At 46.4% G+C, this 25,903-nt stretch overlaps 1 protein-coding gene across 4 annotated transcripts in view; it reads left to right on the top strand.

Moving 5' to 3' along the window:
• The first annotated feature begins 12 nt into the window (after positions 1-12).
• TIPARP (TCDD inducible poly(ADP-ribose) polymerase) overlaps positions 13-25,903 on the top strand; it is a 32,229-nt gene continuing 6,338 nt past the window's right edge. The window contains exons 1-4 of one of the 4 annotated variants that reach the window (XM_072344616.1): positions 13-151; positions 692-820; positions 2,800-2,872; positions 13,630-14,624. In XM_072344616.1, the coding sequence (XP_072200717.1) occupies positions 2,858-2,872; positions 13,630-14,624 (1,010 nt within the window). In that variant the 5' untranslated portion in view covers positions 13-151; positions 692-820; positions 2,800-2,857. Of the gene's footprint in view, positions 152-691; positions 821-1,550; positions 1,629-2,799; positions 2,873-11,303; positions 11,433-11,676; positions 12,032-13,629; positions 14,625-25,903 lie in introns of those variants that run through there. The other 3 variants (XM_072344617.1, XM_072344618.1, XM_072344619.1) reach the window with 3 other exon arrangements.

Below are 25,903 nucleotides of genomic sequence, written 5' to 3'. Positions count from 1 at the left end.
GCGGTGGTCGTTCCCGCCGCTCCCGCTGCGGCGATGCTGGACGCTCGACCCTCAGCCGCCGCCGGGCGCCGCAGCCGGAGCCGGGCCTGGAGCCACCCCCGCGGGACGCGGCAGAGGCCGGCGCTGCTCAGACCCCCGGGCCCGGCTGCAAGTGAGTACGGGACCCGCGTGTGGGGCCGGGCAGCTCCGGCGGGGCGGTGCTGGCGTACGGTGACGTTGCTTTAAAATAAATAAATAAATAAAATAAAACGTTTCACATCTAGTTTGTTGGAAGCCTTTGTTTGTTCTTGTGCTGGAAATATCCGGTCATTTCTTTTTCCACACGCACCGGCCTGGCTTGTATCCCTCACGTTACGAGGCGTTATTGAAGCCTCCATCTTCGTAAAGTTTAAACTACTTTTTCCAGCTCTGCTCCCCTGTTAGAGGGCTTTGCTAGCAAGAAAGAAGAGAGGTGCAGCGTGCAGCATGTGCTGTGGAAGTGCTCGATGGATGTGGAAACAAGTTTATATTGTCAGGAAATCATTGCATGTTGCGACTGAGGAGTGGCTGATAGAACATGTAAGAGCAGTAGGGCTATGCTGATTGATCTTGTGAGAAATACCTCAGACCAAACCTGGGTTTCATGCTGTGTGCAGCACGTTGAACACAGTGTGCTGGTAGAATGGTATCACTGATGTTGTACTGCCTGCAGGCAACACTGGGAGCGATGCTGCTGATGGTGAGGCCTTCCTTTGTGGCACGGAGATGCACCTGCAGCAGGGATCCCCGGGCTGACAGCACAGCGGGCTGCGTGGGGTCCTGAGTGCCAGCAGAAACAACGGTGAGTGCTGCGTGAGTGTAGCAGTGCTGGGCCTGACCCTCCTGCTCCATGCATGGACCAGTATTGCCCTTTCATTTACTCCCTCGCTATCGTAGTGTCATTTGAGTTGGAAGGGACCTTTAAAAGCTGGCAGTCCAATTCCCCTGCAATGAATGGGGACATCTACAGGCTCTTTCTTACAGCCCCTTTTAGATACTGACAGACTGCTCTCAGGTCTCCCTGGAGCCTTTTCCTCTCCAGGCTGCACAGCCCCAGCTCAGCCTGTCCTCATAGCAGGGGTGTTCCATCCCTGGGATCATTTCTGTGTCCCTCCTCAGGACACACTCCGACAGTTCATGCTCTCCTGTGCTGAGAACTCCATGTCTGGATGCAGTAGTGCAGGTGAGGTCTCAGCACAGAGCAGAGTGGTGGGATCACTTCCCTGACCTACTAGCCATGCTTTCTGTGATGGATCCCAGGGTACGATTGACTTTTTGGACTGTGAAAGGACACTGCTGGCTCATTGCTGTGGGACCAGAAGAGGTGAAGCCTGGCCACACCTCTCTTAGACCATATTGAAGGGCTGACCCCACTGCCTTAGTGGTGGTCAGCCTTTAAATGAGGTCTAGCTAAATTACTCTCACCTGTGCTACCACAGCTGACCTGACACTTGCCTCAGCTGATTAATCAGAGGTTCAGGCTGTGATTAACAATTTACCATACACTCTGTAACTCTTTTATTGTCCCTGTTTGGAATGCCCTGGGTCTCTGGGAGTGGAGTTCAATCTCGTTTACTTTGTAAAAGGGTTGGAAGCTAAATGTATACTAGGTAACATCACTATTTGATCAGTGTTACAAGTCAGAAGATTTTTCTTACTAAAGTACCTTTGTCAGAATTGCTTAAAGTAGTTGGAAACCACAGGAGAGATAAAGTGTAAGATTGTTTTAAGGTTCCAGTTTGCCGCCTGTGTTTTTGCACAGTTTTCTTTCACTTATCTGTGTAAATTAGTGTTGTGGAATGTAGTGAAGTCTAACTTTTTGTTCTTAGATTGGGTTTACATGGGAAGGATGCAATCATTTTGGAACAAAGTCTGCCAGATGACCATCTGTCTCTCCATTAAGATGAAGTATGGCATTATTTGGGGCATTAGAGTGCTGAGAGATTCTCTTGAAAGAAATGAGCATTTTGTTGTTGTTTTTTTAAAGCCCTGGCACAGGCAGGCTGTAGCTTTGGGCAGAACGCTGCGTCCTGTGAAACTGTTACTGGAGCTCCATGTTCAGTCCAAGTATGTCATACTTGCCTCCCCAGAAATAAGTTGGGATGCAGATTTCTGTTTAAGAACTCAGTTTTTAAGTGCCTAAACCTGCCTTGTGCTTACTGCGTTTTGTCTGAACCCTCATTCAGAAGCCATTGGGCTCGTGAGACTTCCAGAGGAACAATGGCTTCTTGACCCAAGAGCAAAACTTCTCATGTTAATTCTGTGAACTCTTTAACTTCTGTTAAACTGAACTGTTTAACTTCTTGCCAAGATTCTTAATAAGACAGAAATAGTGATAAGTATTGTGGAAATACAAGATTTGTCTTTATTTATCTCGTGGCTTCTCTAAAACTCTGAGCAGGACCAAGCTGAGAGCTTGAAATGAGGGCAGTGGCATTTCCCAGCAGTATTTGTTCTGCCTATTTTGTCTCTACTGATCTGTGTAAAGTATAGCCTCAAAACCACGTTTGTGTCAGAAAGCAGACTCCTCAAGGCAGGTGATAAATAGTAAGTAAGCCTGCTCTTAGCAGGGTTCTAATGGTTTGTATTTATGTTTATGTCTCAAGCTTTGTCATCAGTATGTCATAGTACATTGAAAAAAGTGTGCATTTATTAGATTCTGATAGTGTGCTTGCTTAGGTAGCATGAGGAAAAAAGTGTGAGGCAGCAGCAGTAACAGATCCATAATGTATTTTTAGGTTTTTTTTTCTCTGTTGATTAATTTATCATCTCTTCCTTTAGGTACCAAAATCACACAAGAATCCATGAGATGCAGAAGGGGAGATTCCTGTGAGACAGCATGGAACAACCTGAGGTGGGTCAAGAGCAGAACCAGAAAGCTTTTGCTGGGGCCCTTTCCATCACCATAGCAGTGCTAGGAATAGATGTTCCTAGGGCTGAAGGGCTCTAAAGCCTTAGTAGTTTCAGTAGAAAATTCTGCTACAATGATGTCTTGTTATGGCCAAAGGTCTCCCAAAGGTCAGCGCATGAATACTTTGGGTGTCCTTGTTGTCTGGGCACTGTGTGGGCTGGATGGCAGAGGTCATTTAGCTGTACTACCATAGCCAAAACCCTCTGTGTTCGGGCCTATCTATATCTAAAGGAAATGAAAGCAGTGTTCTCCGTGTGTTACCTAAATATTGTTTTACAAGGGGAAATAATTCTACATTCCATCAAATTTGTTTATTACAGAGTCTTGTGTCAGAGTTCTTTTGAATTACGTGTGCTGTGTTCTTCATATGGCGTGAAATGACCTTTCTGTCAAATTCTGATTGTGGTTTTCTAGCTCTGCCTACCTAAACCCTTGGGAGCACACAGCAATTGTTTCTGCAAGTAACAGATTACTGTAAATAATAGTTCTCAAGCTTATGGAAAATTCTGTATTTCTTTGAATGATGGTTCTTTCTTGGAGTAGCTCTGCTGAAAAGATTACAGGCTCTTACAGCTTGATGATTTATGCAGTCCTTCTAATCTAATTTAAAGGCTCTCCAGAACTGGGTTTTTTTAGCTAACAAAAACAGTGGAAAAAACTCCCTTGAGATTAATACATAATGTATGAACAGACCAAAGAGGACCGTTTTTGCTGTCATCCAGTGTTACCAGTAGGACATTCCAGCATTTCTTATGGTTCAGTGAATTGCTCTGTTGTTAGTTGCCATGGTAGCTGACAACCTGTGTAATAGAAGAACCCTGAAAACCCTTCAGATAACGGCATGTTTCTTTCTGGATACTGACTGCTCTCACATCCCAACAATAATGGTTGTATCAAAAAAGAGATACTGGCAATAATCCTCTCTGAGAGCCACAAAATAATGCTTATGGCTAAAATACATGTCACCCTGTTGGTGATTATAGCTTGATCTCTGTGTTGTTGTACAACTTGCATTTGTAAAAGTAACAGAACATTGTGTGCTCTATGCAATTACAGTGCACACCCTAAACAAAAAACTGTAACAACAAATGTTCTCAGCAGGGACTTTGATACACCCTCTCTTTTCCTTGCTTTTATAACATGACTTAATCAGAGTAAATGTGCAGAAATACCTGATGTTTTAGGGTTGTTTGTTTCAGCCAGTTACAGAATGTGAGACAGAAATGTATGCGGTGTCTTCTAGAAGTCTTATTTCTCTTATGTTGTCCCTCAATGTTTGCACATTTGGAGCTTTTTTGGGTTCTTTTTTAAAGCACCAGTGTTGCGTATTGTTACATTAGGGGAGGGTGTCTGTCTTCCTCAAATTAAGAGCACTTCTTTGCAGTGGACTATGGACTAAAAGGTTTGTGACAGCTTGCAGCTGTCTATTGTACCTCCCAGTAGTGTATTCTCCTCATTCTGCCTAGAAGAAATCTGGACTGATTTCTTTCTATGCTTCTTTTCAGTGCTTGTTAATTGGTAACTAAATTAAATATGTGTGATGAGCATGAACCGAGCAGTTCTGCTGTCTGTGTGGTGCAGGTGGATGAGAAGCATTTTTGTTCTCTCTGTGCTATGCTTGAACCTCTGACCTGGCTGTGTTGCTTTCTAGGCAAATCAGTTCCAGGGTGGTTCAGAGCACAGCCCCCAAACCAGCACAACTGTTGCACAGCTGGAGGGGCAGTCTAAAACTTGCAACTCGAAACCTGCTGAATTTCTGTGGCCTTTCTTTACCTAAAGGGAGCTCAGTGTAGCACTGACCCATTTTTGGTGTCTTGAAATGATCTCATCTGTTCCAGTTTCCTCCTTTTAACATTTTTTCAAGCTTTGGTTGGTAGACGTTTCTGCACGTAGACCAGATGAATGAAATAATGTCTGTAAGTAGGTTCTTGGGGGGTTTGCTAACTCAACACTTTTCTCAGGTACTTCGTGGAATTGACACCTTGGAAAAGCAATATTGAATGCAACATTTGACAAATAACTCTGTTGTATGGGTAAGAATTAACCTAATATTCAAGATTTAGGGCATCTGTTTCTCTAACATCGTGACCTGTTATCCACATGATCCAAGTGAAAGCTTTTAAAAGCAGGAAATACAAAATCACTGTATCTTATTTGATCCTTTAGCATATCCTTAACTTGTATTCTGATTGAGCTCAAAATCCCTTGTTCTGGTTGCTCTGGAGGATGTGCAGCTTGACACTGCACATGACTGTGCTCCAGCCAAACGTGACCCTAGCATGGGCAGTCACTCGGTGTGCACTAGGATGTGTAACTTCCACCCACTGAAAGGACTCTTCCAGACATGCAGCTGTGGGGGTGTCACTGCACATGGAGGTGCTGTAGGGTTTTGTATGGGTCACACTCACCTTTTATGATGTGGTGGAAGAATTACAGCATGAAATTAAGCACGTGAGCTGTGCTGTTAATGCTTTGGCACTAGGGGAGGCTGAGAAAGCTGCAGGAATGAGTCTTTAATAGAGGCAGACCTACCAAATTGTGCCTCATGTGTGAAAGGCAACTTGGCAGGCTGTAGGAGAGCAAAATGAGTGAAAGGTGTGACTGAGGCAGCGGAGCTCTGGCCCAGGGCCCAGGTTTGTTGCAGGCTACATAGCAACATCCATAACCATCCCTTTAGTTGCTGCCTCTGTACTGTGTGTTTGTGCATGAAGGGTGCTAGGTGATCGGCAACAGCCACTTAAATGTGGGATGGGCATCTTGTGTCTCTAACTGCATGCAAATTGTGAGCAGTTCAGATGTATTCCCCACATTAGGAATGTACTGGGTGATCTGCAATGGGGTTATGCTGGTCTAGTTCAGCACTCTGAATCCCTGTTAGTGGGAGGAAGTTGGCCAGATGGGATTTCTGGGTCTTAAATGTGTGTCAAACACCCACTGCTGCTTCATCCGTCAGCAGCACTGGAGGGTCTGGTGGTGGTTGATGTCACTTCCCACCTGTGAGTTATCTCTGGGGTTTCCCATTCTGCATCTTAGCTGTGAGGAAATCTTAGCCTATAAAGTGTAGCCACAAGAGTTGGCCAACCCTGTACTGATGGCTCCTAAGGCACTCATGTTTGGATGCATGAACAAAAGGAGCTATTTATGTCTACTCCACTTCAGGCTGGTTATTTGCAATTGCATGTAGCACACAATAGCCTTGTTCATCTCAAACTCATTGTAGTGATACCCACTGCACGGTAATGGTCTGTACAAAATGAGGCTCTGTAAGGTTTTGCCAGATGTAAGATGTGTTTGTGCTGTTGCTTTCCAGGTGTGCCTTTACAATTTGCAGAACTTTTGGCTGAAGGATGGCCACTATTGCTGTGCAGATAGTAAGCCATCTGTGTATTTCAGGTGGAAGTAGCTTTAATTTTGAAAGTGCTGAAATGTTAGTTGACCAACACTGGCTTATAAGGGAGCATTGCTATTCTTAGTTTAAATTGGAGTCAGCCTAGTGAAGAAGCAAAGCGCTGCCATCCCCATCTACACGTGGGATGCTTGTACTAATTCAGGAGACTTCCACAAGAGGGTGCACCACTTCAACCATATATAGAAACCCAATGAGAGTGTCCTCACTGCATATGTTTTCTGTCACTTTATGTATTAATTCATGTATCTAAATCAGCTTCAAAATGAATGGTTGCTTTCTCCAGTTGAATGGCCTAGTTTGTAACATGAATGAACACCTTTTTCTTTGTGGGTAAGCAAGTCAGGAAGTTTAACTAGGCACAAAGGGCACATTTCCAAGGAGTCCAGTTTATGCTCATGAAAAGCTGCCTTTAAGTTCTGGTCACAAAATGCTATTTGTATCCTTGTTTTCTTTTCAGCACACTGAAAAGTGTTTGCGTGTTATTAATTCAGGGACAGTCTCCTGCAAATGTTCAATACTTGCCACTCAAGAATAAGTGCTGTTTAAGTTTTGAAGCATCATTAATTTGCTTTTCAAACTGGTACAACTTTGGATAATAGAGCTGCAGAAAAAGCCTCCATCTAGAAGGATAACTTCATGGGAGGCTCTTGACCTGAGTACAACTGATACCACTTTTTCCTGTTTCTATTTGGTGCTAAAATTATTTGTTTTGTAATATAGACAGGAACTCTTAACAAAATTATGCTTAAAATGTATTAAACATACTAAAACATTTTGCTGGATGCATAGGCCAAAGTGCTGTGTCTCTTCCTTTGGGACTGCAGTACTGAGATAGTGAGATATCTCCTTGGGAATGATTAACTGCAGTACATTTACCAGGAAAAGGGCCTGCTATTTGAATCGCACATTGTCTGTCAATGTACATGAATCATCCCTTACAGAGATAAAGTTGTCGGATGGTCAGCAGAATAACTGACATTATGGTGATATTCATACGTGCTTTACAGGATTCTTTTCCCCCGTGAGAAGGTGGTTTTACCAAACTTGCAGCCTTTATTAAGCAAGAGAAGCAGAGAATGGTGTGGTTTTAAAACCTCTAATTTCCAGTACAAGTCACTAAAATAAGGCGAACTAGAGACAAATATGTATGTATGTATATTGATTATTGCTGTCTGCAAATGTGAAAGTTGGGCCTAGATGCAAAGGGTGTCATTTACTGATAGTAATGAATGTGATCTGCTGTGCTGGGTCCACAGCACCTCTGAGCAAAGTTGGGTCCCAGCTGCTGCTCTGGGCTGCAGGATGAAGCATTTTCTGCACCCAGAAGGTTCTCCATCTGATGTAGAGCACTGTATGTATCAACCTGGCCAACCTCTGGCCATTGCTGGGCATTCCTAGAAGAGAAAGGCTTTAATTAATAGAGTGTTTCATCTCAACGTGTTTGGACGTTGCAGTTGCCCTCCCTGTTTTGGTGAGATGCAGCCACTAGGTGTCGCTCCAACAAAAGCTACTTGGTTACAGGTGCTGGACCTTCACTGCTCTCCTCTTTTTCATTCTTTTTCAGTGAAAACTGGCTTGCATTATTTCACCTTCATATAAACACGTCGAGTACTCTTTTTACTATTGAAAAAAAAAAATGAAAACAAGCCATAATTACCGTAACTGGTTCTGGAATGAGGAGGATTGATAGAAGTGTACTCAAAGTGTCTCGTTTGTACAGCTTGTAAGAAAGGCAAAAGGCATCTGCATCTCATGGCCTGAGTGTGTTGGCAGAGGACGTGTGATGGGAAGTGGGCTGTCGCACAGTTCCTGCAATAAAGAAGTGCCCACACATCCCAATAACGAAAATCTGATCAGAAATTCTCTTTTTCCTTCTGTTAACTGAAATATTTCTGATAATCATAATCTGCATTGTTGACATTTCTTTTTCCTCGCATACCTTGCAGTATGAGACAAGGAACCTGTGTTCTTCCCTTTGTTGGTAACTTGTTGCTTAACTTGGCTATGATTCATTCTGTATTTTTGCATAGCTGTTAGAGTGGATAATTAAGACTTTGTGATATTAATGAAGAAGCTCAGACCAACAGATTTCAGTATTTTCATCTAGCGTTAGTACATACTGACTTCTTTCCCTGTAGGCTGTAGAAAATCTAGTGTTGTAAGCCATCTTTAGTGTAAGAATTCCTGGAGTGGTTGGTTACGTAGGAGAAATGATAGAGAAGTTCTTGGAGGAAAATCAAGCCTCTGAAGGCAGCCTGATTGTTTTCTCAGTTTGTGGAGCGGAGTGGAGCGGGCTGCTTGCATTGTGTGCATGCAGAATACAGTGGGGATGGTATTGCTGAGCATCTGGCTCAGAAGACTTGCTTCTTAATGCCTTGAAATTCACCACCTAAGCACAGTATTATAAGTAATCTTAAAATAAGGTAACTTCCAGCCAACACTTCTTTCTGTAAACTTGAATTTCAGTCTTGTGAATTCTGTGAGCAGCAAAGATGTCAGCATGATAGCAGCAGTGCTGCGAGTACTGAGCTATCGTGCTATCAGTGAAAGGAGATCTTGCAGCACTGACTGTTTTGCACAATGACCTCAATTCACCTTTTCTGGAATCAGCTGCCTTACTTTCTGAAGGGCTGTGCTGGGGTCTCCAGGAAGGTCTATGCCCCATAACATGTTAGAAATTCTTTGTACAGATGGCTGAATTAGATATGGAGTTTAAGCAGGGAAGTAACTTCACTGCATTTACTTTTTTGCTTGTTATAAAGTACCAGGAGGAAAAGATTTGAAAATATGTTGCTCCATACGTTGGTTTTGCTCCCACCATTTTTTTGCCTTTGCTTCAGAAACTGAATTTCCTATGGAAAGTACTTTTCCCATGAAAAGCAATTTGAAAAGTCATAGAATCATGGAATGACCTGGGTTGGAAAGGACCACAGTGATCATCTGGTTTCAACCCCTCTGCTGTGTGCCAACCACGAGACCAGGCTGCCCAGTGCCACATCCAGTTGTTTCTCAGCAGTTCTTCCATACCACATACCTTCAGGGGAGCACTGTTGGAGCAGCCTAACCAAGGTCATCAATGGCCAGTTTGTGAGGTGGAGGCATCTGAGGACATGTGGAACACAGTGAGTGGTGAGAGCTCAGGCTTGGATTGCTGCACTTCTCTGTTAATTGGGTTATGTGGAAGCCCTTGTCTGGTTTAAACAGTGGGATATGCCACTCCTAAACTTGCTCGTGTGCAGAGAGGTTATGAAAGACAGAACATGGAATATGACGACTTTCTTCTTTGCTGCTTCATCTGGCAGAAACACACTGAGGTAAAACTTAAAGAGCTTATGGCAGCGTCAGTTCCTCCCTCTTGTACTTAAAAATGCACAAACCAACTAAGTTAGATGTCCTTGCGATGGGTGGCTTCTGAGGGACTGAGAAGGTACAGCACAGCTCCTGTGGGCCTCCTTCTGCAGCATCCTTCATTTCCATCAGCGTGTGCTGACTTCACGTAAAACATCCGAAATGGGAGAGTGATGTAAGGCGGTACGTTCCATGAGGTTAAAAACGTCCATTGTGGGAGGACTCGGGTTGAAAAGGAGGCCTGGTTTGTGTCAGTGGGCTGAAAACCGCTTTGTAGCCGTGAGCCTTTACGTGAAGACGTTTTGCTGCTTTCCTCAGTAAGTAGGTGATGCGTGCCTGCTGGCAGCTACGTTATCTGCACGTCGCAGTTGTAAATGACTGCCTTCACTTCAGTGTGCTCCACCATTTGAAAGAAATAATGAAAGCTCTTGCTTAAAATTTAAACGTGTATTTAAAAATGAGGTCACGCTTTCCTGGCGGTCGTGGTTGCTTGCTTTATGTATTTGGGTGGGATAGCCTCAGAAACAGCTTCGTGATCTGCTGCCGTGCCGTGATGTGTTTCCTTTAATTATACATTTGCATGGAGAAGGATTGCAGCCTCCTCCTCTCCTGGTGCCATCCTCCCATCCTCCCGCCCTCTGCAGGGGGAGTTGTGCGTATCGTGGCGTGTTGTTCAGCCGGGTGCGTTATTTATATCTCATGCATGAAATCAGCCATTCCAAACAGATAATTTCTGCTCCTGTAATAGAAAACAAGAAGCAAGCGTGCATCCAGTTCTGTCTCACAGGGTGAGGGTGTGACGCATTGCCAGTCACTGTGCTTACTAAACTCTCTGTGCTCAGGCAGCACGGGGCTGTGCCTGCCTGATATTTCAGACACTTGGGGCTCAATTAGGGCTGAAAATTTGTTTTCAGCTCCTGTAGGTACGGATGCCTGCTTTGCTCAGCCTTGCTGTGTCATTCTGCAAGCAGTCAGCTCTGACTGCGTGGAGCTGAGTGCTGTAATTCCTTTGCAGCGCTGGCGCATTATAAATGCATATGTGCAGCATTTTCAGAATGCACTCAATTCCTGCTGTCACCCAGTGAGCTGACAGCTTCTTTCCAGATGCCTGTGTTCTTTGGATACGCTATGAAGTTGTTGAGCGTGTATGTACAAAAGGGAATGGAGGCCTGGCTTTATTGAAGACAACACCACGGCAGCAAACAGCACGATAGGTGTTCCATCACCATCCCTTTGAGTGTCTCTTAGCGTTCTTTTCCCCTGCTGGTGTGTGGTCAGGTCAGCGGTGCTAAGGAGCTGTCAGGCCGTGTGAGCAGAGGGCACGTCCTGCTGCCATGCAGCAAGCAGCACGGGCTGCCTCAGCCTGCAGCACCCCCAGCAGCACCCGCACAGCTGGGCTGCCCCGTGCGCTCACACACGCGCAGCCGCCCGCCGGAAGATGACAGCATCGTGCTGCTGGCTTTTGGACAAAAGAAAGTTAGCTGCGCTCTTAATGCGTTCCATCTCTGTGCTACGCTGCGTGAATAGCCAGGAACTCACTCCGGTTCATTACGTTCGCTTTTGCAGCACGTCCCTTGAAGCAGTGGGTGGGCCGGACCCGGGTGCTGCAGCTCTGCTGGAGTGGTGCGGTTGCAATGACAGTGCTCGGAGTTGGGGGGGGGGGGGACGTTTGTAGTTCTGCTCCGGTGCAGATCATCTCTCAGTCGGGAAGGAGTGCTCATAGAGCAACCCGAACTAAGAAGTTCGGTAAGGTCGGGAGCTCCGGTGCTGTTGCTGGTTTCAGTGCGGGCTCTTTGTTCCTGGGTGATAACGGTGGCGGCTGGCAGCAGCCGGTAGTTCTGTTCCGGAGCGGAGCCGAGGTGACTGCAGCCCCGTCCGTGCCGGGCCGTGCCGAGCCGCCCGGGGCGGGTCCCTTCCCGACACAGGCGGTGCCCAGCTCCGCCCCGCGCAGCTGCCCTCGGGAAGCGCTATTTAAATGTGCGGGCCGAGCGGGCGCGGGGCAGAGGAGCGGAGCGGAGCTGCGGGGAGCTGCCGGGACTGCCATGCGCCTGCCTGGGGCCCGCGGCACTGCACGGCTCGCCGCCTGCACGGCCCGCCGCCGGCCTGCTGCTGCTTCTGTGCTGCCTGCCGCCGCTGCTGCTGCTGCTCCGAGCGGCCGCTCTGCGGCTGGGAGCGCTGCTGATAGCGCTGCTGATAGCGGCCGGCCGTAGCAGCCTGGTCTTTTTTTGTCGTTGTTTGTTTGTTTTTGTTTTTTCTTTTTTTTTTTTTTTTACAAATTTTGACTGTTCTTGCTTTTCACCCTCGCCCCCGCAGCAGGCTGGTTGCACACTCAGGAGCTGCGGTCGGTAGGTTGGCGGGCAGCAGCCCGGTGCGCAGCGCGCTGGGGGCGGTTGGTGTCCCTTACTTGATTCCGGGAGCTTCGCGTTGGCTTTCTTCAGCGAGGGAGGGGGGGGGGGGGGGGCGGCTCGTGGCAGCGCTTAGGGCTGAAATCTCACACCGGGAGATCTTTTTCTGTTGAAATACGTTGTGCAAATATAGCGTTGCGCTTGGCGGTTGCTGAGGTTGTTTCTAAATAGCGTCGAACGAATGATGTAAAAACGCTGAAATAGAAACGCCAGCGAGTTGTGCTGTTCAGTATGCCCACCGCTTTCTATTTTGGGAGCTGCTGGGGGATTCGGCTCTGTACAGCCAAGCGGTTCCGTAAGGGTGAAACGTGAACAGCAAAGTAATCAACTGAGCGCTAACAGTGCAGGAGCAGCACGAGAGAGAGAGCTGGAGAGCTGCCCGAGGCTCTTACCTCGCACAGCAGGGGCTGCTGAGCAGGGCAGGGCTCCGGGTTATGTGGAGGCTGAGGGTAGTGCTGGTGGCTTAGGAAGCCCATTGCCTGCTGTAGCTGGGGAGGACTAAGAGAGGTCCCAATAATTTGCAAGCTTGCTTTTCCTGGCAGACAAATACACCGGTCAGCTTAAAAATAGGAGTGAGCAATCCAACTGCTTGCTTTTTTCCTGGCGGTCTTGGCAGTGCTGTCTCCCTGGGTAATGCAAAAGCCTCTTAAATGAACATTCCAAAGTGAGGAAGGTTTGGTGAGAGACTTTGCAGAGTGGATCCTCAGCAGTAAGAAACGATGGCCAGATCTTACCTGTTTTCTGAGACTTTGGTTTGAAATGAGAAGTGACTTTGCTTGGAATGCATGAAGTAATCCCTAATGGGTTTCACTCCAAGCTCTGAGGTGACGGGCATAGAGATGGAAGAGGGTTTAATTAAATGTAATCAAATATTGCTAGATTGCTGATTAAAAGGCAAGCAGCTTGCTTTCTGGTGACTTAAGAGACATACCACTTGTTTGTACATTAGGAAAAAGATTAGTTTTCATCTTAGGGCTAATTGAATTTGTCTCTGTTGATGAGTAAGCAGCACCCTTGGTTTCTGTCCCTGCCCAGCCTGAGCTCTGCTTGGCGGGGTGGGAGGAGAGCGTTGTGTCACGGCGGGGTGACTGGGTGCAGTGTGCTGTGAGTCAGGCCAGGCGTGTGTGCGGGCGGAGCGGCCAGGCCTGGGCAGTTCTCAGGTGTGTGAGAGAGGGAGATGTGAAACTGAGCAATGCAGAGCTCACTGCTGTGAGCTGAAGTACTGTTTATTATTAAGCATCGTCGCAGGAAGGAAAGAATCAGACCATCCCCCTTTCCTGCCCCCCCTCTGGGGACTGTGTGTGCGTGCCTGAGTGTCTCTGAGATTTCATGTGAGAAGACGATGAGTGTGTGTTTGGGATTAATTAGCCTGAGTTTAGCTGGTTTCATGCTTTACGTGCCTAGGGGCTACCCGCAGTCACAGAGAGGGGAGGAGTTTGCCGTTGCTGGCTTGAAATCCTCTCCAGGGGTGATCTTGTTCGTGTCAACCATGAGCAATTAGGGGGAGATTAACTGTCTTGTTTTCTTTTCTGCCCTAGATTGATCCTGGGGAGGCTCTGGGACGTTTGAAAGTGATCTGGAGAGCAAAGTCTGTGATGGACACCGAAGCAAAGCCAGCGTGTATCGCACCGCAGGCTCACTGCCCAGGGATGAAGCGCCCTCCTTCAGAGGACTTTCCTCCTCAGATAAGACTGTCTGAAAAGATTCCACCAGTGAAGCCTTGCTTCAAGAAGAAGCAGCAAGTGCAGAAGAGACTGGACACACAAACTCTCCGGGCTTTGCGACCAATCTTTACCAGTTTGTTGGGATCTGGGACCTTAGACAGAGTTTTTGTGCCTCGAGGACAAGGAGGGGGTCATAGTGATTTGCATGAACCTGCTGTGAAAAAGACTCTGGAACTCGGTACTTCTTGTCCCCAGACAGAAAGTAATGTGACTGTGCTGGTGCCAACAGCTCCAGATGTGCAGAATCAATTGCTGGGAGCTCATCCTGCACCTGGGCATCCTGAGCAGGAGGTGCGGTCAGGAGAGCAAAGCTTCTCATCAGAAACTGCTCCTGGAACTGCTGCTGACACTAGAAATGAATCATTCCAGGATCACGCTTTGCACCCACCTTCTAGTGACGGTGCTGCTTGTCCTTTGTTCCCAAGCAAGCTTCTGGAAAGCTACACAACTGGCCTATTCCAAGAGAATAGCTGTCCGATGCAATACGCTCTAAACTCAAGCAATAAATTCAGTGCTGGAATATTCCAGGATAAAAGCGAGGAAGCTTCTCTTGATCTGGTATTTGAGCTCTTGAACCAGCTGCAATATCACACCCATCAGGAAGATGGAATAGAAATCTGTGTTGATTTTCTCCAGGGCACTTGTGTTTATGGCAGTGATTGTCCAAAACATCACACAGTGTTGCCCTATCATTGGCAGGTGAGAAGGACAGCAACCCAGAGTTGGCAGAGTGTGAGCAATGATTCCCAGGAGCATCTGGAAAGACTCTACTGCAACCCTGACAATGACAGGATCAAAGTGAAGTATCGGTAGGTGATGGATTGGGTTACTTATTTGCAAATCTGAGGGTGCTTCACCAAGCAGTGGTGCAGAAATGTGACAGAACGTGTGTTCTTTTTTCCTGGTATATTGTGTACAAGTGTTTTCCCTGCTGTGATGTTGCCTTGATATTTAAGGAGTTTGCCACAGACAGAAAATTATTTCGTGCCTTTTGAAGCTGATGTTTAGCAACTGGGAAGTGTTTCTGAAGCAGAAGAAACAAGAAAAGTTCATTTTGGTGGAGATTGTTGTGCAACGTTGTACTTGTTCTTTACGTTCCTAATTAGCCTCTTCTCTATAATAGAAAAAGTGGCAGTGTGAATGAGCCTTTGCAGTGATTGAAACAGGAGTGGTACAGCAGTGCTTTGTGTCACAGTGACTCCAGGTTGGCTGTATGCACTCTGAACACAGTCTGACGCGCAAGTAACTGAATTTACATCAGTACTGTGTTAAGTTTCTGTGGCAGGAGGGTTGGAACTTGATGATCCTTGGGGATCCTTCCACCTCAATCCACTCTGATTCTTTGTGAAACTTCCATATGATAACACAGAGTGAGGTTTCAGTTGATTCAGTAAGAAACACATAAGGAGCACATTCAGAACTGCTGATCCAGTTAAGTGTTGTCATCCAAGAATGTTGAACTGTATTAGAAGTTCTTATTTCCTCTGCACATAGTACTGTTTTCTAATCTCAGAAAGGGAGGAGATAACCAGGGAAACATAAAAGATGTTTGCTATTGATTTAGACTTGATCCTGCACCCTGAGATCAAAACCAGAACTATTTACTCTTCTATAATGCAGCTTTCGTTTTGAATGGTAGTAGGGAGTGCTGACATTTACGAGTTCATCAGGTCTGTGTAGTCTGTGTTATGTGAGTTCACGGTGTAGACTTCAGTTCTGAATACTTTCCTTTTCAAGGGGAAATAACACCACACAGTTCTCACCCCTCGCCTGCCCATGCTGTACTCTGTTAGCCCAGTGCAGCTCCTTCCAGCAGCAGTTGAGGTTCACAGTGCCTCTTCCATAGCTCTGTACCAGAAACATCAGATTTGTCTTTGCCATCCCGGTTCTTGTGGATTTGTTTTCATTGCCTCTTCTTCCTTGCACTACCAGAAGAATATCCCTTCTTCCTTGTTTTAGGGCAGGGTTTTTTGATTTGAACTATGTGGAGATTTCCAGTTGGGTGTCAGAGACCCAATGTAACACACCAAGTGTCAGTGAGCCTTCACATTCACCTAAGTGCATGTTGGTTAGGTACCACAACTCAGGCTCTGTCAACTTGCACATTTATCCTTTTTGTCCTGAAAAATATGCCAGTCTGATTAAGGATAGGATCAAGTCTTGTCACTGTCTAGCAGATGAAATTCACCATATTATACAACATCCGCTTCCATTTTTTTCCAGTTATTTTAGAAGATTGCTGAAAATAGAAAACATCAAACAGAGGACGACAAGCTCCTGCAAGCAGTTTAAATTTGATCTTTGCACAAATAAGCAGAATTGGGTTTTTTTTGTTAGCCTTTTTTTGTCATGTATCACAGAACCCATTGCTGTACCCAGGATCGACCTGTTCTCAGCGACTGAGTCCTGAATGATTAATCTGAGAAGGAACAATGCTTCATAATTGCTTAGTCATCGTATCGCAGCTTGTGAAGCTGGCTGAGCCATGCTGTCCTCCTTTACACTTCTTTTGCAGGTTTCCAGGCTGGTGAGTAGTTTGGCCTCCCGGTACACTGAGTTTCTGTCTGAACTGGGCAGGAAGAAACTCACAGGGTTGTTGCCAGACACGTTACGTTCTGTTACCACGATGAAGTCAGAGAAACAGCACGATCTCGGGCACGACGGGCATGCTGGATCAGGGCACAGCTGCTGGGCTGCGCTCAGCCCGTGGTGTGCTGGGAGGCAGGGGCAGCTCCTTCCCACACTGTGCTGGAGCACCCTGAGCCGAAGCAGCTCCCACTCTTCTTCCTGCTCTGAGGAGACGCTGTGAAGATCTTTGCTCAAGTCTGTAAGGCTGTAAGGTTGTGTCCAGGTGCAACACAGGAACATTGTTGCAAACTTAGAATATCCTCCCATGGAATGACAAATAGACAAGTTCTGTAACTCTTGCGTATTCCATCCCTTCAGAGAGCTTCATGTTTCTCATTAGGCATCAGTGAGAACCAGGAGGTGACACCTTTTTTTAAGACCAGAGCTGCTTACTTCAGTCACTGGAGCAGATATGCCCTAAGACTTAGTGTGGTTTCAAACTAGGTTTTGAGCTGAGGGGAAGTTGCTTTCCTGTGCCTTGTGGCAAGAAGTGTGTCTTGTGCAAGAAGCAACACAAGTCAGCTCTTGCCGGAAGACCCTGCTCAGCCCTCGGGCACAGAGGATCAGGTGCTGTGTGGCTCCTGGTGTTGCTGGCTGGTGGTCAGTGCAACCTGGCTTTGCTTTGTTCATGGCGATGTTGTGTCTCCTGGCAACAAGATGCAGATAGAGCCTGTTGAACCTTGCTGGGAGGCTTGCAAACATGCTGGGACAGCTCATCGTTCACATGGTTACCACATTATTTGGCTAAAGCTATTAATCTCCTGTGGTCAGACTAGCTTTACAGGCCTATCTGTACAGATTGCATGCAACGAGGAAATGTCTGTTCAGCATTTTGCATGTCCAAGAAAGGCCGTGCAGAAGCCAGCCTACTAATAGCCAATGGGTGATAGTTGTTTTAAATAGGGTTTGTATGGCACAGTAAGTAGTTATTGCTGTCTGCATGCCTAATATCATCACAGCGTGCTGCTCTGATAAAATTTGGCTGAAAGTGTTGCAACAATAAGCTCCAAATTGAAATATGATGTTCTCTAAACAGCTATTTATATCTTTCCTTCATGTCCATTGTGTTGAGATGAGCAATGTAAACATTCAGATATTGCCTTTCACCTGAGGGGGACAAGATCCTAAAGCAGGAGAATGGGAAACCTTGCTCAGTTGCTTCTTTCTAACCCAGCTGTCTTGGATACTCACTCACTGCATTTGACCTCAGACTGAATGTATAACTGTATCATAAACTGTTTGTAGTTTTGCTCTCTTAAGTCTTAGCAAGTATTTATAGCCAAACAGTGAGCTATATAAACAGATAGGGGTATGAACTTCAGCAGGTTAAAAAACTCCCAAGCTCTGTTTTCTTCATGCGTGTGAGGAGTGGCCCTGGAGAAGTTCCAGCCTGCAGCCAAGTATTTGAGAGAACAATGCCAAGTGCTGCTTTCCAGCAAGAGAGTACCCCAGCTGTGATATCTGAAGATGCTCTTTAGGAAAGGGAAATGATTGGCTGCAGAACTCGGCAGGTCTTCCCAATGCACATACACCTGTCTAGTCATGCATGCGCTGTTTTGCAAAATAAGCATCCTGGTCACTGATTACGTGAGGATTTGTTTAAAACAACTGTGTGGTTCCTGACCCATCGGATCCCCCTCTTTGGCTGAGAATTCATTCCCTCCCCCCTTGGCAGAGGAGTCGTCCCTGTGTGCCGTGGGAATTGTGGCCTCTGTTCAAACACACGCACCTGGCATGTCCCAACTCACATGAAACAGCAGCTTTTCAGTCTGTCTGTCTGAAATCTGATGCTGATGCGTTGTCCCTTTGCCCCCACCTATGTCTGCCTTTACTCTGAATAAACCATAAGTCCCACTGTATGATTGCAGTCTGGCTTCGTCACAGGATTAGAACTCTCCACCGTCATTATGTTGGTGTGAGTTTTATGAAATTGGTCCCAAGAGCTGGAAGACAAAGGTGTGTGCATGGCTCCAGCCAGGGAGAGGCAGGTGGAACTCAGAGTATGTTCTGCCTTTAGGCAGCTGGCTAATAATGGTTCTTGCACACAGTCAGAGTAAGAAATAGGTGTGTGTTCCCCAGCAGGGCTGTCAGTGAGTGCATGGCGGGACCTGGGAAAGAAAGGTAAGGACAGAAAGAAATGTGCAGGAAATTGGTGTTGCTCTGCCCTTGTTTGCAGTGTGCTCCTCTGATGGTGTTAGAATGTTCTTACCCAATTTTGAAGTGCTACGGAGCACAGTGTAAGCACGGCGGTTGTTTGATGACTTCTGCACACAGTCTGACCTATCGAATAGCTAAATTTAGGAAGTTCTCTTTCTGATCTGCCCAGCTGCCACGGTGTGAGATAACTCATGTGTTATTGATAGGACCGGAGATGAGAAAACATCTGAAACTCCCTGTGCCGCATGACTTTGTGTGGTGTTTCTTTAATATACACAGCTGAGTGGTTTTGAACTCCCTGCTAGAAGGAATGCAAGACAAGGACTCCGAATAAAAAGCATGTGAAGTGATTTTAGAAGTGTTTGCTTTGTGCTCTATGCCAGTACATTTCAATGAGATGATTTTTGCCCTGCTGTATAGCGCCATTTACATATGAAATAAAACAAACTGGGTCCTAGCTATAGGAACTAGGGAAGTACCAAGTGTCACGTTGAGCCATCATAGGCATCGGCAGCCGTTTATATCCCTTTTCTTGTTTCATGTCAGTAAACAGATTGCAGTTTTGGAAACAGATGTCACCTGGCTTCAGGTTGAGGTCAGTCTGTTCCGTGTGTACTTACAGTAATAAAGCAGTCCTTTCTGAAAGAAAGATTTATAGCTATTGAAACAGATTGCCCAGAGGAGTTGCTTACAGGTAATCCAGCAGTCCCAGTGCTGCTGCATTGTCTGCCTGCTGTTGTGTTGGGCTGAGGGACAGAAAGAGGCTGTTAGAATTATTTGCTTAGCAAGAGCAGCGATCACAGAGCTCGTTCCTGGCTGGTGCACGGCTCTGTTGAACCCAGTAGGAATTTAATAATGACAAAATGTGCTACTTTGCGCTACACAAAAAAGTGCGTCTGGGGATGTTGCCTGTGCAGCATGGGGTGTTTGGGAGCTGAGATGGCTGGATTTGGTCACTAGTGAGCGTGAGGCTTGGCTTTGTACGGGCACTTCATGGAAAGCATTGAGGAAATGGATACAGTTTTGTTATTAGTCACAAATCCAGGAGGTATTTCTCCGTAGCTGACTCCTGGGGCTGGATAGAACTCTGAGCACATCAGCGGCTGTGTGCATGAAGCAGGTTTTGAAAGAAGGCTTTAGGCTCCATCCGATGCTTTAGGAGGAGCTGGCAGTGCAGCTCTGTGAAAGCGAATCCCTTTCTCCCAGCTCTGTTGCTGCTCAGGGCTGTGCTTTGCTGTCTCCAGAACGAACACTGCGAACTCCTGACCCCGACAAATCTCCAAATAAAGAACAAAAACATCTTCTATTCGTTACATTTTCAAATTTGCTCTTCAAAGGTGGAGTCAAAGTCATTGAAACTGTAGTTTCAGCTGTAGTTTCAATGTAGTCAGAACTGATCATTTTGCTACACGTGCAGCATTTCTGGTGTTTTGAGCAGCATCTTCTAATCTGTGAAGATGTCTTGTAAGTAAAAGCTTGGGGTTGTAGAGCTCTGTCCATCGCAGTGCCCGGGTCAGCAGCAAGCTCAGCTGATGGCTTTTGTGGCTGCTTTCTGTCATTGCACTGACAGAAAAAATGGAACAAAACAGCCTTCTGTGAAACACATTCCCCTCTGTGCGGGGAGGAGAGCTCTGAAAGCAGCAGGCCACCCCAGGCAAGGACATCCATGATTCTCTGCTGCAGAGAAGAGAGGACTGGCATTCACATCGTGACGTGTGGTGCATGCAGGAGTCCTGGAAAGATGTGAATGTGTTTGACATCCGCACTGCTACGGACTGGCAGAACGGAACCACAGCTCCCAGGAAGAAGCATTTTAACCCAGTGCCAGCAGCGGCCATCAATGAGCTCCTGGGGCTGTGTGGCTGTGTGTGCAGGGACCTGCATGGGCCTTGGTCTGGGGCCAGGCCCTCATCTCAGCAGTGTTGGGCTCAGTGTGTTCCAGAGTTATGGATCTCAGTCAGGTGGATCCTCCTGCTTTGAAAGTCAGCAAACAGTGCAACGCTGGCAGCCCAGGCAGGAAAACTTGCCTTTCTGAAGTCCTCAGCTAGTTTTGGTGAGGGGTGGGAAAAGCAGGGAAGTTGCTGTAGTGATAGAAAAATGTGGATTTGTATGGTTTGGGTTTTCTCCCTTTACGATGGAGCCTCGAGTTGTAGCTTTTTCTGTAGCTTCTTTCTTTCCCATGTCTTTCTTACAGCCAAGAGAAGCGTTGCCACATGAGGAGGGAACCAATTAAGTAAAACACCGAGTTAATTTCCTGCCCTGTCACCTGCTGCCCCTCTCGGTTCAGTGTCAGAACGCAGAGATGCTGATAAGATCGAGACCGCGGGCTCGTGTTTACCAGCTCATGTTCACGCTGCCCCGGCGTGCTGCTGCTTGGTGCAGGAAGGTGCTGCGTTCTCTTCTCAGGCACACTTCTCCAAGCAGCTGGGCAGGTTCTGCCTGTGTTTCTGTTGCTGCTCTGTGAGGTTGTGCCCACCCTTGGGTGTTAGCCAGGCCCTTACTGCTGCTGCTTGCCATTGAATCAGTTTGGGGTTTGAATGGAGCAAATTTTGGCTGCAACTGCTGTACCTACGTTGAAAGCAGAGAGCTCTTACTAAGGCACCCCACTACAGGTGACGTGCAGTTTCATGCAGTGCTGTAACACATCTGATCCTCCCCTGAAGCTGGACTACAGCCTGCAGCTCCAAACAAGCGCTGGCTGCAAGTAAGGTGAAGTACAACCAAGTTGGGCTCAGTGGGCAACGCACCAGCCTGACTTGCAGCTCCCATAGGAACAGAGTTGGGTTGGACTAGTTGCATACTTACCTACAAAGCGCTCCCATACCTGCTTGGATCTTTTAGGTTTGTTTACTCCCTTGAGTGGCTTTCAGGTTGTTGCTGGTGCGGAGAGGAACCAGCTTAGTCAGAGAGAAAATGGACAGTTTCATCATCTAATAGTGCTTGGCTCTCAGTGTCACAGCTGTTCTGATGGGAACCAAGTTTCATTTCCTGCACAGCCCTTTGTTGGTCACTGTGTTTTGTTTTTCTGCGAGCTGTGTTTGCGGTAAGGTGCATGACATGTAACTGTACTTGGGAGAGTTTGAAACCGCATGCCTTTTCATAGCACTTGCAAAGGCTGTTTCTCCTAGTCACCCATTTGTATATAAGAACTACAGAACTTCTGTGGAAAGAGCGCACAGAGTTCACGTGAGGCTGAGGTTCTTCAGAAGAAATCAAAGCGAATTTGCATCCGAGCACCCATGTTTCAATGGGCCTTTGTTGCTCAGCAGCCTGCAGTGCTGCTGCTCGCTGCTGGGGTGCTTGGCCAGCTCTGTGTCTGTGAGAGATTCTGCCGTTGTGTTGGCTCTTGTAGATTGGTTACAGCGAAGACTGAACTTCTCAGGAGCCAGGTTCTGCTTTTGAGGGCACTTGTGGAAGTTTATTCGGAGCTGTTGCTGTTACACAGTGCCGAATTTGGTTTTCTTTGCATGCTGTATTCTGAACAGGGTCCAACACGATTACTCCTAAATGAGAATAGCTCCACTGACTGCGCTATTTCATGAAGGGAGATGTTTCTGAGGCCCCTTGTTGGAGAGGTGTTGTTCAGCAGTCTCCATTCCCACCTCGTGCAGATCTGCATGGCTTTGGGAAGCTGCTGAAGTCTCCCATGGGGTGGAGTGGGGGTGGCAATCTCTGCTTCAGCAGCAGGAAGTTTTGTGGTGTTTGCAGAGGAATTTAATAATCTTTCAGCTGGGAAACACTGTAGAAAGAGCATTGCTTTGCTACTGCCTTCAGGCTGTCCTGCTCCATCCTTTCTGTTAGATCCTGCTCCATCCTTCCCGTTAGATCCGCACCTGCTGCTCAGTGTGCATGCCGTGCCTCAGAAGCAGTAACGCATCACACAGCACTGGAGAGAAAGTGATGTTATGCCAAAGAGCATATCAGACATAACCTTGAGCATCCAGCAGTCTTTTCTTGAGCCCTGAGTTTGGGGTCTGTGCCCTGCATTTGGGCCTTGGGCAGCCGAGAAGTGCGGTTGTCGCTTCTGCTTTCATCACCAGCGTCTTAAAGCTGCACGCAGGGATGTAATCACGCAACGCCCGCTGTAATCACAATTCATTTTTCTGCCATGGCTTTGCATTATGTAAGCTGGTAATAGGCTTTTTAATATGCAGAGGAAGTGCTTTAACCGAAGAGCTATTATTAAACATCTTTGCTAAATATATTTCAGGATTTCAGAGCATGAATGCCACTCAGTGTTGTCATCTGAAAAGTTCATATCCCTGCATAGAGATAGAATCTGCTCAGGAGTGCAAATAAATACTGAGATAATAAGTCTTTTCTGTGATTCTTTTTAGCAAAAGAATATATATCCTTATTTATTATTATTTATATATCCTTATTTATTATTATTTATATATCCTTATTTATTATTATTTATATATCCTTATTTTCAGCATTTTGATTGCAAAATAAATAAATCAGGTGGCTGTTTGACATGCAGCTCATTTTTCAGATGCAGTTGCTGAAATATGCATTAATCTAAGATTTTCTGCTGTATAAAATAGTGTTATTCTAACTGATGTTAAGCAGGAAATGTGGGGCATTTATACGTTTGTAGTTGAAGCACTCATGGAAAAAGAAAGCACTTGTGCAGATTTCAGGGCGTTCAGATGCTCAGTTTTCCATTAAAATTGGTGGGAAGCAGCAATCCAGACCATCCACTAGCTTTGCCAATAAAAATAGCTTTCTGGGAGCATCCCCATTCTGATGGAAGTTTGAGTTTCAGTAAAACTGGGCTGTGTTACATCCTGCAAGAAATGGCAAAGTCTTTCCCTGCTCCCAGTGGAGGGCAGAGGGCAGAGGACACCACAGCAGTGTTTATGTTGTATGCAGGTCAGAAGTTGCATGATGGCATTTTTTTCTCCAAGAACTAATTAGAGCCTCCTGGGTTCTAATCTGTCACTGTTCCTGCAGGTGAGCTTCTTGCTTCTGGGACTGAGTGGGGCAGCAGGAAGGCAGCCCTGGGTAGTCAGGAACCAGAGGGTGCTCCTTGTGCTCTGGGTGGCTCTGAGCCTTATGATCCAATGGGCTGAACGTTGCTGTTTCAAAGATGAGGAAACAAGAGGACTTACTGTTTTGTGTTCAATTCAGATCACACACATATGGTCAGCAGGGGTGTGCAGGGAGCTGGTTGGGTGCGCGGTGCCCAGGTTTGGCTTGCAGTGAATTGTGAGCACGCACTGGTCAGCAGGGACTGCCTGGCCTCAGCTTGCTTACAGGGAGATGCCTCTGATAGAGGAGAGGCAGAAACAGCAAGCTGCAGCGAAGAGAATCACTGCATTTTTTGGTAATGAGAGAAGCAAGCTGGCAAGTTCTGTGCAGGTTTCACAGACAAACACTCAGCTTCCAGAGAAGCTATTTTCTGTGCAGGCCCTCGCTAGCTGCCTGCCGTGTCAGTCTCAAACAGAGCCTCATGAGATGGGTAGATACCAACTCAGCTGCCAGTAGGTTGTGTTCATGTAGAAAAAGAGCTGACAGCAACGTGTTTTGCTGGAATGGTATGTGAGGTTTTCGTATTCCTAGCAGAACGCTGTGCAAACCCTGCAGTTCCTCAATTGCTTTGCAGTTAGAAAATGTACATGCAAAATATTTTGCATATGCACCATCAAGCCAGAAGCCTGGGGAGTTTGTCCCAGAGATCTGCTTACTCTGCAGGAAAAGCAGGAGGAAAAGCAGCCCACTCTGTGTTCATCTCAACCAGTGTTTGTCCTCCCACTAGGTTCCTTCGCTGCATTGCTTGGATTCTCACTGCTGCGCCTCTCAGCTCCAGGTGCCTGCTGGAGTTGTGTTACAGCAGAGCTGAGCACATCTTAGATGCCCCACTGATGTACCAGCAGCCACCCATGTCTCAAGTGCCTGCACGATTTGTTTTCCAGTCTTCAAAACTAAAGATTTCTGACAGTTGTTCATAGAATCACAGAATGGCTTGGATCAAGGATCCAAGGATCAAATACTCCAACTCCCTGCCACATGCAGGGCCACCAACCTCCATATTTAATACTAGACCAGGCTGCCCAGGGCCCCATCCAACCTGACCTTGAACACCTCCAGGGATGGGGTATCCACAGCCCCTCTGGGCAGCTGTTCCAGCACCTCACCACTCTCAGAGTAAAGAACTTAGTGAAGTATCCCACCCCATAGTAAAGAACCCCATCCTTTTCCTTAGCTCTGCGTCAACATAAAACCACTCCAAGTGTTTTTTCATTGTCTGATCTGGCTATGCCACATGCAACGCACAGAACTATAGTAACTTCACAGAAACTCTGGGTTACCATCTTTCAAGGCAAATAACATCTGTGGAGACAAGTCCTTCTGTTTCTTTGTGCTTTTTGGAAGATCACAGATCTTTGGAGTAGGGGAACCCTGTTATGTTTGACTTGAAAACAGATCAAGGTGGGAAAGGATGCTTGAGCCCTGAGCTCTTGTACTGATGAATACCTTGTTTGCTTCCTAAAACAGGCAGCGGTGTCTGGGGGTCCTGAGTCAGGACCTAGCAACAAATCCGTCTCTTCACTCCAATAGCACTAAGCTTACAAGCTGTAGGGATTATAAAAGTAGAAAACTAATTACGTGGACTGTGTTATTTCAGAAATACATTCATGTCTAAAATAAGTTCTAAAAAAATACTTCTGTAGGAAGCGAGTGCTGTTGCTGTCATACCTTTCAGCTTCTTTAATTCTAAGTTCCTGTTTGCTGCTAAGCCAGCAACTGGGGATTTTTGTTTTAATTTGATGCATCTTTCAACACCGACTCATAAACCAACGTTAGAAGCTGTTTGCTGAGCCATTCTGCTCATTCATTGTTAAGTGCAAAGGAGAGGCAGTTGAAGTTTCCTTTAGATAAAAGGCTCATTCTGGTTCTTCATCCACAGCACCACTGTGTTCTGTGTCCTTTTGAAAGTTCCAGTCGCTTCACTGCAGTTGCACGTTAGCATTGTTTTTTGTAGCAGCAATAAATGTACTCAAAAAAAGCTGATATTCCTCAGCATCAGCTCTCTAATAGCAAACTCATGTCTCCTTTTTGCATTGCACTGGTTCTCTTCTGTTGCACGTGATGAAAGATGCTTGAGCTCCCTGGTGGGTTGGCAGCAGATGCTCCTCATCTGGAGACGTTTGCATTTTCTTTTCTTCCCTGAAGCACTAACTTTCACAAGAATAGCCTTTTGAATAGCCTGTAGTTACTTCATCCAGTGCAGTCGTGTGATACATTTACTTAGGAAGTATGTTCAAAATGCCAGGGATACGTGTACTGCTTTGTGCAG

The sequence above is a fragment of the Excalfactoria chinensis genome, chromosome 9 (assembly GCF_039878825.1).
Source record: "Excalfactoria chinensis isolate bCotChi1 chromosome 9, bCotChi1.hap2, whole genome shotgun sequence".
Lineage (NCBI taxonomy): Eukaryota > Metazoa > Chordata > Aves > Galliformes > Phasianidae > Excalfactoria > Excalfactoria chinensis.
The sequence above is the reverse complement of the archived record's forward strand: the minus strand, read 5'-3'. Positions and strand labels throughout refer to the sequence as shown.